The 13,898-nt window shown below is 41.3% G+C and overlaps 1 protein-coding gene across 1 annotated transcript in view; it reads left to right on the top strand.

Annotated features, from left to right (window-relative positions):
• Positions 1–13,898, top strand: part of LOC308090608 (FRAS1-related extracellular matrix protein 2-like) — a gene marked incomplete at its 3' end in the record, with an annotated part of 169,103 nt that overhangs the window by 96,449 nt on the left and 58,756 nt on the right. The window contains exon 8 of the mRNA XM_080435850.1: positions 3,627–3,878. Coding sequence (XP_080291976.1) covers positions 3,627–3,878 — 252 coding nt within the window. The remainder of the gene's footprint in view (positions 1–3,626; positions 3,879–13,898) is intronic.

Here is a 13,898-nt window from a genome sequence, read left to right as displayed (position 1 = left end):
GTCCGTGGACACATACATATCATTTTGGGGGTCCTTGACATTAGAAGACATAATATGTAGAATCCCCAGAATCAACGATAAGTTTAAAATGTTCGCTCTAAAAGTTTAAAGCATTGGTTCTCAAAGTGGGGTCCGGGGACCCCCAGGGGTCCTTGGGTGAGTTCCAGGGGGTCCCCAGCTAAATAAGGGTCTGTAACTCAGAGAGTGTACATACATTTGGTTCAATTTTTACACTCTCTGAGTTAAATTAACATACATTTTACAATATAAATTGGGGTCCCAGAGATAGAAATGCCATTAAATGGGGGTCCGTAGCCTAATGCGTGTCATTAAAATGTTTGAGAATCACTGCTATGGCCGTAAAAATCTTCTCTTATGGGGGTCCATGCGGCATATCTTTTGAAATGGAGGTCCGCGGTTTAATAAGTGTCAATTTGGGGGTCCTTGACATGAAAAAGTTGGAGAACCACTGCTTTAAAGAACATATTGACCTATTCTATGAGCTTGTGGATCGGCTATTTTCAAACATTTTAGTACTTTTACTTTTTGTATTTTAAGTACATTTAAGTACCTATTCAAAGATTTGCACACATTTTCACGATTTCCCCCCACACAATTGCAGATCTACAGTACAAGCTCCTAGCTTGTATATCTGCTATTATAGCCTAAAGTATAAAATAATGGTTATACTGTCGCTAAAAAGTCTAAAATGTTCCCGGATTGAATGGGTTAAGAAAACATGCGATATGCAATAACATTGTTGAATATTGCGATGGCGACGGGACTTGCAATAAGTAAACACATATTGAAGCTTATACAGTGTTCATGTATTCCTGCCTTAGGTTAACATAGAACCCAGACAATGAATGAGCTATTCCCACTGTTATGCACACACTGGGGGGAAAAAAAGAGGAAGAAATGGATTATATTTCCATTCCAACAACATTGTTTTACTGAAAACATTACACCTGGCTGCTTTTGACAATGAATATCTACCACCAACTTAGCAATGCAGTTTCTCACCGCTCCGCTTAACCCATTAAGACCGGGAACGCATCTGTGTAACCACTTTTGATTATCTTATACTTTGGCTATTCAAAAATAGCAGATATACAAGCTCATAGCATGGCACCGAGTGCCGCGCTATGAGCTTGTAGATCTGCAATTTTTGAAAAATCTTGAAAATGTGTGCAACTCTTTGAATATATATATTTTTTTAAAGAGAACATTTTTTATTCAAATCTTTGCTTCTGGGGGGTCCCTGGAACAAAATAGATTGCACAAATTCTCATGATTTTTCTAAAATAGCAGATCTACAAGCTCATAGCGCGGCATTCGGTGCCGCGCTATGACACACAGATGCGTTCCCGGTCTTAATGGGTTAAAACATGTTCTTTTAAATCTAAACAAAAACATCCTCATACCTGGATTGTTCAAATGAATAAAATCCTGAAAACAAGGCTTGATTGATTGAATATTGATTGAATACTTTATTAACAGTTAGCAAACACAAGCACAGGGCAAGTACAATTCAATACCTTAGATTGAATTGTCAATCTAAGGTATTAAGGTATTAAGGTATTAAGGTATTAAGGTATTAAGGTCTGTTAAAGAGGATTTTAAACCCAAGAAAGCACTATGGCTTGTTTCCATTGGGGTCCTTTGTACTCAATTCATCCAAACATTTAAAGGTTTCATGACATTCAGATTTACAAAATATTAAAATGTTTTATCATGGTCCTTCAAACGTGTATTCAAATGTTTTAACTGAAAGATCCACTCCAGTGAGCCATGGCAGGTTTTTTTCTCTCTTGTGTTCTGAGGCATTTTCAGCTGCAATTTAAAAAAAAAAGTATTTGCCTGTGGGTGTGGCTGTTGAGGGATTTTGCCTGTCAATCATCGCCTCTGCTCCGCCCCTCAAAGGAGAAGGATAGCCAGGGGCCAATCCCAGCACTTTTTTTTAGCCTAATTATTCAGGAAACCCCAGACCACAGAAAATCCACTGAATGTTCTTTTTGGGTGTAATTGAGGTCATAAAACAAAACAAAACAAAATTAAATGAATGAAGACTCCTAAACCGATTAGTATCTACAACATTCAGTCCCATATCATGGTCAAATTATTGTTTGTCTTTCATTCTACAAACCCACACTGTCTTTGGTGAAAGTGCTTTTTAATGTTGTTGTTTTTTTTTTGCATCCTCCCTCATCTTGATGAGAATATTCCTGGTAAAATAGAGGTAGTTGAAAACGTCCTTTTGCACACTGCTGAAATGGACAGGTGCGTCGGGGGAAATGAACTTGAGGAGAGCAAAAAAAGGGAGGTCTTCACTTACGAAAAAATATTTTGATGCAGATACAATGTTTTGGTCCCATCGTGCCTGATGAAGGTCCGAGAGACCGAAGCGTTGAACCTGCATGAATCCATTTCTTTGGCCATTCTAGAAAAATCGTGAACTTTTGTGCAAATCTTTGAATATATATATTTCTAAAGCGAACATTTGTAACTCAAATCTTGCCTTCCGGGTCCCTGGAACAAAATATTTTGAGATGGGGGTCCACAGCCAAATACATATCATTTTGGGGGTCCTTGACATGAAAAAGTTTGAGAACCACTGATATAGCAACATACGTTTTATTTTTTTTAATTTTTTTACGGTTAGGATTTAGAAGACATCGTAGAATATAATCAAAGATTTGCACAACTTTTCCATGATTTTTCAAAAAATAGCCAAAGAAATCTTAGAATGACACAAATGCGTTCCCGGTCTTAATTAATGGATTTAGATATATTTTTGGAAGTGAAGACAGTGTGGGGGACCTCCCTTTTTTTTGCTCTTCTCTGGTAAAGTAAAGGTGAAAGGAAACTAAATAAAACTAAAACATGGGTGCAGTGGATCTCCAGCTGTCCTCTGCTCTAGCGCTGACAGACTGAGCTTTCTGTTTCTACTTCCTATTCTCTTCTACCACTCACCCCTTTGCTCTGAGACACAGAGAGGCACAGAAGAAGGCCTTACCACCAGTACAATAATGTCAAAATGTATATACTGTACTGTAAATATTTGTAGCCATTCTTTGTATGTATAAGAGTTTTAGTTCCCTTTTCACTGTATGGGCAGGGGACTGGCTCAGGGAGAATTCCCACTCATTGATTGATTGATTGATTGAATATTTTATTAGACAGAAATGCTAGGTATTCAATTCATCAACATATAAAGAATAACACCAGAATTCAATATCATCACAAATATAAAACACTATGTACTGATTAGAAAGGGAGGGGGGTAAAGGGGGGGGGGTGATCATGCATTACTTTATATTGGGGTACATCAAATTATATCTCTCTCGATATTCTACAAATAAAAAATAAAAAAATAGCTGTGTATATACGCTATAGGCTATTTGAAAATAGCCTATTTGAAAATAGCCTATACTAGCTCGGCTATTTTCAAAACAAATTTGAAAAATCTTGTATGGGGTCCCTGGCACAGAAACATTTCAGATGGATGTCCGCGGCAGGCCAAATACATTTTAATTTGGGGGTCCTTGACATGAAGAAGTTTTAAAGACCTACTGGCTTATGGAACAAAACTTTATGTGTCCTTTTCCTTTGTGTGCATGGTTCAGGTTCGGCCACGGGCACGGTCCCCACCACCGTGCTCTCCTACTCGGATTTCATCTCCCGGCCGGAGGAGCACGGCAGCATGCTGCGCTTCGACAAGGACGAGAAGGAGAAGGCATGCCGCGTGGTGGTCATCGACGACTCGCTCTACGAGGACCAGGAGAGCTTCAACGTGTCGCTGTCGCTGCCCATCGGCGGCCGCCTTGGAACGCACTACCCCACCGCCTCCGTCCACATCCTGGCCGACATGGACGATGGTAAGATATACCGTCTGTCTGTCTTTTTATTTACCCAGGGTAGTAGCTGAGCGCAAATGCTCATTTCCAGCAACACCCTGCACATAGACACACACAGACAGACACATCCATAAATATAGAAACCTAGATAGCTCATTGGCCTCCGCAGTTCATTGGAGCAACCTGTATTGTGGCCGCCAATTTGGAGAAGGCACGCTTTCTGACTACTGGCCAATCACAGCGCGTCTTTTCCGGGACTAGTCAGAAGTTATCCCGTTATATTTTTATACAACTAGATTCTGCCAAGTCCCGGAAAAGACGCGCTGTGATTGGCCAGTAGTCAGGAAGCTTGCCTTCTCCAAAATGGCACCCGAGATACAGACACCTCAGAGCCGGAGGAGCTCGGCGTTTACCTTTATATGTCTATGGACACACCCATTAAAACCTGGGACCTGACCAGTACAACCACAGTCTTATAGGGCATAGCAGTGGCGGCCATTTTCTGGTTGTGTGTGTCTGTGTGTCTGTGTGTTTGTGTGTCTGTGTGTCTTTCTGTTAGTCTGTGTCTGTCTGCTTTGCTTTTAAACAATGTTACTTATTCCATGGCATACATTCTACTGTTGTGTGAACACCACAAAAGCCTTCCCCCAAACAGTAAGTTCAGTGAGGGAACAGGCAACAACATCACAACCTGGAAAACCTTCAAGTGAACTTTGTATAGGGGTATTTTAATAATGTCTATAGTTCAATACGTTATTGTATCTGTCTGTCAACTGTCACAGTATGTATTTCATCACATATACACTGACTGTACTACTGCCACATAGTGTCTCTGTGAACGTAAAGATGCCATATGAACCTCAAAGCTTAGCTCTCACACACAAAGAAGGATTGTTAAAAGCCCCAGAGTCCCTCTGAGATTTGTGTGTGTGTGTGTGTGTGTGTGTGTGTGTGTGTGTGTGTGTGTGTGTGTGTGTGTGTGTGTGTGTGTGTGTGTGTGTGTGTGTGTGTGTGTGCGTGCGTGCGTGCGTGCGTGCGTGCGTGCGTGCGTGCGTGTGTGTGAAAGAGGGGGAGTTTACACTGTGGGTGTGTGTGTGTGTGTGTGTCTTTGAGGAACACCTCACAACCTTGAAATCTTAAGTCGACTTTGCTTAGAAATCTGTTAGTAGGAGTATTGTAGTGCGTGCGTGCGACGCTCTCACTTAGAGAAAATAATAGCATATTTTTGAATATAGACAAAACAGTTCTGCCCCCTTTTGTAGTTGATTAACTGAGTATTTGTTCGGCAGGCTTTTGTTTGTTGATTCTCTATGCTTTGTTGTGTACTGAATCAATTATTTCCTGACAAATCATAAACACTTCCCGGGTAAGTACAAGATTTAAAGAGCTGTTTTGCATCTTTTGGGGGAACTCAGATATTGGACAGATGCCAGGGTTTCCCTAAAACACGGCGCTGTCATTGTAAATAATATAAGAAATACGCTGCACTCAGGGAAAAAAAACAAGTTGGTGCACACGGCCCTAAACTCCTTCACTGTCAGAATAAACAAATTAATAAATCATCCACTGCCAGCGATTTTTCAAAATCGTGGAAATTTGTGCAAATCTTTAAATATATATTTTTAAAGCGAACATTTGTAAAATATTTTGTTTCAGGGACCTCCAGAAGCAAAGATTTGAGTTAAAAATGTTATTCAAAAAAATAGATGTATTCAAAGATTTTCACAATGTTCAAGATAAAAAAAAAAATAGCAGATCTATAAGCTCATAGCGCGGCACTCGGTGCCGCGCTATGAGCTTATAGATCTGCTATGTTTGAATAGCCAAAGAGATCTTAAAATGACACTGATGCGTTCCCGGATTGAATGGGCTAAGAACAGTCTTGATAAAAAAAAGATTCAATCATTTTTTTAGGCGCAGCACCTCACCTTTCTTGATTCCATGGCTCTGTGATTTTCACATTTCTATTAATTGCAGCATTTCTTTTTTTTAAAGTTGATAGAAGTCTTTATTGCCTTTTATTTTTAACGAGGTCTTTAAACAACATTCGCCGGCGTGTTGTTGCCATGAGAACGTATAAAGTACTCTTTGAAGTGTCTCCTGTGTCTGTATTTTAATTATAACAGACAGCTCACACCGTCCAGTGGGACCTCCTCACATCACGCGGTAAAAAGAGATCCTCAGTAATAATAATCACAATCATCTGTATTGTCACATCACTAGGTTTACAGGTGTAATGAACGGTAAAAAAGAGTGGGTGGAATTCATTTATTTACGAGCTCTGTCGTACTTGTTGTTTCCAGAAAGAGAGAGAGAGGAGGGTGGGGGCGGGGGAGCAAAGAGACATAATCAGGAAAACAAGAATACATATTTGCACATAGCATATCTATCCGTGTATAGTATGTACCAGTGTTGATTTCGTCGACTAAAACTATGACGAAAAATTGTTCGTCCACTACCTTTTTTCACTGACGAAAATTTTACAAAAACTTCATAAAAACTAGGCTACAGTGACTAAAACTAAGACTAAATATATTGATATATATATATATATATCTCGTCAACAAATAAAAACTAGACTGAAATGTTTGTGAGGGACTAGTGGAGAAGAGATCCAGTAGAACTAAAAGATTTTATGCTTGGTTGCGCTCGGGTGTTACGCTCCTGAAAATAGCAGATCTACAAGGTCACAACGCGTCGCGCTGCGACGCGTTGTGAGCTTGAAGATCGTCTATTTTCAGCATGCAACCAAGTGTAAAATCAGCCATTATGACACCATCAAGGCACCGCCAAAATACATTTTAGTTGACTAAATCAACTGTAGATTTAGTCGACTATAATCTTATGATATTTAGTTGACTAAAACTAGACAAAAACTAAAACATTTCAGATGACTAAAATATGACTAAAACTATTCAAAAGACTATGACTGAAACTAAATCAAAATTTGCTGTCAAAATCAACACTGGTATGTACATGAGGTTATAGACATAAGGCAGAGCAAGCTGTGTATACTGTTCATGATATAGACCAGTGGTTCCCAAACTGGGGGGGTCGAGCCCAAATTATTTTGGGGGGTCCCCAGATAAGGAGTAGTTCACCCAAAAAAAATACTTATTTTCTGTCAATTACACACCCAATGCACACACCCATTTTTCAATTCATGGAGATTTTTTTGTTGTTGTCGCATTCCTAAGACAATAATTTGATGACCTCCTTAGAGTCTCCTACCGGTCATCAAATTATTGGCTTAGGAACAGTGGTGGCTTATCCAACGGGCTTGAGGTGCTGAAGCACCTGGCACCAACCTTGGGGGGGGCACCAAACGGCGTGAGAAAAATAAATAAAACGGCGAAGAACGCCAAAATGTAGAAGCAGGACTGCTAAAGGAGCGCTACAACATTGAAACGTGCCGGTGAAGCGTCATTCTTTTTCGACGCGCAGCACCCCCCCCCCCCCCCGTTGACAAAACGCTCCCGGAGGGCACCGAACCGGTTCCAATCACCGGGCACCACGGAGGGTTAATCCGCCCCTGCTTAGGAATGCGACAACAACAAACAAATCTCTGAAAAGATTGGGAACCCTTGATGTACAGTAGACATTAAGGTGCAAGAAGAATATTAATATAGCATGTGTCAGGTTCTGCCACATAGGCCACAAAAGGTCACTTTAATCCATTCAATCCGGGAACGCATCTGTGTCATTTTAAGATGTCTTTGGCCATTCATAAATAGCAGATATACAAGCTATAGGAGTGTACACATGTAATCAAATGGACCCATAATATAACACATGCCCTCAACACACGGTTACAATATCATATCTCACACGTGTTTACAGAGTAGATTAGACCCTTGTATTTACATGGCTGCATGTCACTAGCGGTGTTTGAGAGTATAGGAATGGAATAGCAGGCGTAGCGGAGCGGCAGAGTTATTGTTGCACGCAGACACTGCAAGTCTGGAGGGAAATAACGCCACTGTATTCCAAAACGACGGACTGTCTTTCATCTCCGCCGCGTTTTGTCATCGATTCCCTTTATATCGACTTCAAAGAGGATTGACTCTCTCCTATATACCATGGGCTATGTTTGATTAAATGTCAGCGCGTCACATCTAATGGCCGTTAAAAGTCATGTAGATGTTCTTGTTTCATCCTGTTGTACGTTAAAGAATGGCATAATAATTATAGAATTGCGATGAATAATTTAAAGCTGCAATCCGGGATCTTGTTTGAATGAATAAAAGGTTATTTTAATAAATCAGTATGGTAGATTATGTCAGTACATCTGCAGTGATCGGACGTGGTCTCCCTACTCTTCCAAATTTGAGACATTAAGGCCCTGTTTAGACTGCAGTCAAATCCAGTCAAATATGATGTATTTCTCAAATCCGATCCTTTGGCCCGATTGTTCACACGTCAACCTAAAGCCGCCGACATGTCTGCTTTGGTTGCCGCGGTAGCCGTCACAACGTCATGACTTTTAGGACCTTGTGAACCCATTTTCTGCCATGCCGCGAGATATGTCTTCATACATCACATATCACAAAATCAATTCTCGTGTAATGACGTCAGTGGCGTTGGGTCGCGCTGCAAGTGACGTTTTGGACAGTTTAATATGCGACTTGGGTGGTTAGAGCAGGTTACTGCGTTCAGACTGAGACGCATCTTTAGAAATAAGATTTGAATCAGATTTGAAACCACCTCTGAATGTGGCTCAATGGGATTCCATGTGACCTCCCTCTGTTCAGACTTCATAAAACAAATCGGATTCCAATCTGAATGGCATATATCTGATTTAGGCTGGATTTGGCTGCCAGTCTTAAACGGGGCCTTATAGTGTCAGGTAGGACACCTAATGGTTAACAAGTAGTATTGCCTGAAGCTCATAAGGCCAATAGATCCCCTTTACCAAGGGAGGCTTTAAAAGACAGGAGAGGGAAGCGAGGGATGCTTCACATCTTTGTAGAGGGATTGATAAAACACTTTATCTAAACCTCAGGAGCGCCTTTATTCCTGACCTCAGGAATATAGACCATTATTCAGCTCCTTCAGCCAATAAATATTGACATTCATTTGAACCATTCTGTACCGTACAACACTCCCAGCCCACAGTGGTGTAAAGTAACTAAGTACATTTACTCAAGTACTGTACCTGACAATTTTGAGGTATTTTTACTTTACCGGAGTATTTCCAATTTTTTATACTTTTACTTTTACTCCACTTTACATCTCGGAGTCAAATATTGTACTTTTACTCCACTCCAATTTCTCTGAAACGTTTAGTTACTAGTTACTTTGCAGATATAAATTATTACATTATAAAACATACATTAACCACTTTAGCCCTATTTTATACCTAGGCTATTTGAAAATAGCCGATCTACAAGCTCACAACGCGACGCGTTGTGAGCTTGTAGATCTGCTATTTTCAAACATTTTAGAACTTTTACTTTTGATTCTTTAAGCATATTTTCATGCCAACACTTTTGTACTTTTACTCAAGTAACATTTTGAACACAGGCCTTTTTTACTTGTAACAGAGTATTTCTACATTGCGGTATTGATACTTTTACTTGAGTAAAAGTACTTTGAGTACTTCTTCCACCACTGCCCCTTCAGCCAATAAATATTGACATATCATGTGAACCATTCTGTAGCGTACAACACTCCCAGCCCATCTATATCAGCCTTACAGCGCTCTCTCTCACTGAAGGGCTTTGATCGATCAGGTCCTTTGCACTGTGGAGGAGTGGGTATTGATATTCATATTGCGGGGTCACCATATCTACTGACCCGGGGTGAATTATCCACTTAAACCGTACATGCTTCGTTCACCGGCCGGGGGTCCACCAGGGATCTATCCTTAATCGGACCCCTCCTTTTTTTTCTTTTTCTTTTGTTTTACCTCTACTAGGCTGTGTGGTGAACCAGGAAAAAGTGTCAAGAAAATAAAAATTCTCTCTGTCTGTCTGTCTGTCTCTCTACCTCTCTCTCTCTCTCTCTCTCTCTCTCTCTCTCTCTCTCTCTCTCTCTCTCTCTCTCTCTCTCTCTCTCTCTCTTTATTTAGCATAGCCAACTATCATTTCCCCTTTTTGTTGTCATGACATGATAAAAGTCTGGAAGTCTGGTGTCTTTAAGAAAGATGCTGCCATTGTTGTTTCATGAAGCGTTATTGCGTGATAAATGCTTTGAATGGATCAATGATGTTGTCAGATGAGCATGACTTGCTGTTTGAATGAGAACTCCACGGGGGGTCTGGAAGCAATTGTGCCTAAAGTTGTGCACATGTGCACTCTGGAGTGGAATTGAGAAAAGATTGACTTTTGATTGAGGGCGTGTGCGTGCGGGCGGGCGGGCGGGCGCGTGCGCGCGTGTGTGCGGGCGTGTGTGTGCGTGCGTGTCAAGGTCGTAATAGTTTAGCATTTTTCATTTTAGTTAATAGTTTTAGTTCATTTTGAATATCTTTGTTTTTATTCAGTTAGTTTTAATTAGTTTTTAGAGTGGATTTGCTAGTTTTTATTAGTTTTTATTTTAGGAAATGCTAATAGTTTTAGTTTGTTTTTAATTAGTTTTAGTGTTAGTTTGAGTTTCTTTTATACTTTGGGTTATTTGCCAGGTGCAGGATTGAAACGGTAAGTGTTGTGTAATAAAAACTTAACAAAAGATGTCATCTAAAAATGTATTCAGTTACAGATGAACCACCAACCATCCAGTTTTCGTTAGCTATAATAACATGTGTGCGTCTGCGTCTGCGTGTGTGTGTGTGTTTGCGTGTGCATGTGCGTGTGTGCGAATAAGAGAGAGAGAGAGAGAGAGAGACAGTGCCGGCTACAGACAGTAATCAGCAGGGGGGCATTAATTATTCTAAGGGGGGCCTGCGCGCGCGTGCAAAGCGCGGGCGTGCGATTTTTTCCGGTTATTGGGTGGATAATTTACTTTTTTGGGGTGTTTTGTAACTTTATTTCGGTTAATTCGGTTTATTTACCTTGCCCCTATAATGTCTTTAATCTAATGTTGGCATCGCATCTCCACAGACTCCACGGCGGGAGAAAAAAAGGCAGCTTACTGCGCTGCTGCCAGGCCCGGATACAGAAATTATTAGCCGTCTGTGGCCGAACGCTATTTTTCGCCCTCGTTTACTTCCTGTTTACATTGAGTGTAATTCCGGGTTTCACCAGATGGGCGCGTCACTACCGCCTATTGGGAACTTCCGACAGAATCGGCCATAGACGGCATTAAAACACTTCCTTATTGAAATATATGGATTATTACATTAAACTACTACCCCGTAGCAAGAGTTAACATTTGTGGTGTGGGGGTAAGCACCATTTTTTTCAATTTGTACATGTTTGGAGTGTCTACGGGGTATAGTGCTGAAAGTCCCTGTGTCCATGGGGGGTGAACCCTACAACTCTCGTAGATTGAAAACGTCAGAATCATAAATACGTCTACGAGAGTTGTATTCTACAGCTATAATGACACCATCTCCACGGCGGGAGGAAAAGGGGGGGAAAAGGCTATGCACCAACAACACAAATACATTGAGCATTAATTTATAGGCTTAGTGTCTTATCACTCATAATAAGAGTCTTATGTCGCAATCTCCACGGCGGGAGGAAAGGGAGAAAAAAAAAGTCAACTTCACCTTGGTCTTTTTTCTTCTCTCTCAGTCTCGGATTTGAATTCATGTGCATGAGAAGCAAAACAACTACACACACAGAGCAGGTAATGACGTGACGTCGCACCGGACACCGGCACCGCTCGCACGGAGGTGTGATCAAGAAGGTGGTCAACTCAAAACAAATCCGACTCGGTGCAGTGGAGTGGCGGTGCCAGTGTGTACCTTTTATTATTGCATTTTCATTAAACTATTAATTATTAGAAAATTTAAATATTTATAATAATCACAAAGAACATACAAATAACATATATTTAACACCCAAAAAATATATATGTCTGTGAAATAATTTTTAATAAAAAAATAAAAATAAAAGAAATTCTGGCCAATCTGAACTGGGGGGGCACAAAGTCTAATCTGGGTGGGCATTGCCCCCCAATGCCCCCCCATAGGGCCGACACTGGAGAGAGAGAGAGAGAGTAAGTGAGAGAGTAAGTGAGAGTGATGTATTAATGTATGTAATGAACAGAGGAGTGATTGTTAGTAGATTATTGTCACAGACTCCGGTGTCGGTACTATAAGTTCAAAGGAATGTAAATGAGTGTGTTGAGTCCCTCTGAGACGCCTGTGTCACGTTCAACCTCTCACAGGATTACACACACAGCACAGCCCCACCATCATCACCGTATAGAGACCACCTGACTTCACATCAAACAGCTGTAATGTAAAGACATGTTTAAGAGAGAGAGAGAGAGAGAGAGAGAGACCTTACAGTATGTGTGTGTATGTGTGTTTTGCTTTTAACTCATTGAGTGCCATAAACGTAGATCTACGTCCAATTTCTTTTTTGAAAATTACACAAGAGGGCGCTCTAACGCAACTTAGGAATGATCCCTCGACGCTGATAGAAGGAATGGACGGATGTGACGTCATCCCCAAAAAACGTCACTTCCGTCCACTCCTATATTAGGATTTGCAGAAAAACACTTCTAGCTCGGATTCTTTCATTTTTTGGGTGAAAACGAGCCATTTTCAACGGGCAATAGCAACAAAATGGCCGATCGCAGTAAAAAAAAAAAATGTTCCAGTGGATAGACGAGACCCTCCCAGACACTTGTTTACATCCGTGTGCACGTTCGTGGCTTCTGCGGTTCTCCAAAGATCGTCAAAACACGGTAAAAAACGCTGGCACCCCACGGGTGAAGCGGATGCATAGTAGAGATGCGCGGATGGCCTCTCACGTCACCCGAATCCGCATGTACAAATTAATTATCCGCCCGTTATCCAACCGCAATAATTATATTGTCCAATTTAAATATCCGCACCAACCGTTTTTCCCGTATGTCAAAATATTATTATTTTCTGGTAGGCTATTCCCCGTTAGTTTTAGTATTAGTTGTGCGATGCGATCACAAAATGCATTGATTTAGCCTATGGAATGTCGGTTCCATAGGCTAAATCAATGCATTTTGAGAACGCATCGCACAGAGGCTGCTCTACACACTCACACAGACACAAGCACGCAGAGATTTAGCTATTTCATGGATAGATATATTAGATGTCATTAATTTATTTACCGCAATATCGCACCCGCGGTTTATCCGATATTAATTAATAATTATATTTGATTGACCCGAATCCACCCAAACCGCGGTTAACTGCGGCAACCGCGGCTAAAACCGCGATCCGCGCATCTCTAATGCATAGTATCTGGCTCTCAATGTGTTAAACTCTGTTACATATTTCATCAACGTATTGTTGCTCTTGTGGGCAGAAAACCTTGTATCTCCATATTGTAACTTTTTTGTGTTCTTTTTCGTAAATAAACGCCCTACTTGATCATACTACAGCGTCACACAAAAGCATCCACAAAGAAGCACTCTGAAAAGTAGCCTCGCGTAGCCAGACTATATCCCTGCGTGGATATGAGTCTGGTGCCTCTATGAGGACGTTCTTTTTCCAAGGGGGCGGGATCAAAACAATGGCTCTGGACGCAATCGGTTAGACCTACAACCAACTACCAATCACAGTCTCCCATATTTGAATACTGGGCCCTGATTGGTCACCCCAGACTTCTGGAGCAGGAAATGGATTCACAATGGAGCGGTGCCAGACCCAAATCGCAGAGGGCAATTTATTTTTTTGCACTGGCAGATTCATCTGGTCCCAGGCTACCTGAAAAGCTATCCCACCTACAGTGCAGTGAGCCAACACACATCACAGCGAGTCCACTTTGGTTATGGGCACGGTGGCGCAGTCGGCAGCGCTGTCGCCTCACAGTTAGAAGGTCCTTCAATCGCTGTGGGCGCTGGGGCCGTGTCCTCTCCTCCGCGTCATCAGTGCCCATACTGTAGGTGGGGTTGGGGAAAGGGCCTACTCTGTGTGGAGTTTGCATGTTCTCCCTGTGTCCCCTAGGGTAG

This window comes from Gymnoscopelus braueri (assembly GCF_963280865.1).
Source record: "Gymnoscopelus braueri genome assembly, chromosome: 8".
Taxonomy (NCBI): Eukaryota; Metazoa; Chordata; class Actinopteri; order Myctophiformes; family Myctophidae; genus Gymnoscopelus; species Gymnoscopelus braueri.
The sequence above is the reverse complement of the archived record's forward strand: the minus strand, read 5'-3'. Positions and strand labels throughout refer to the sequence as shown.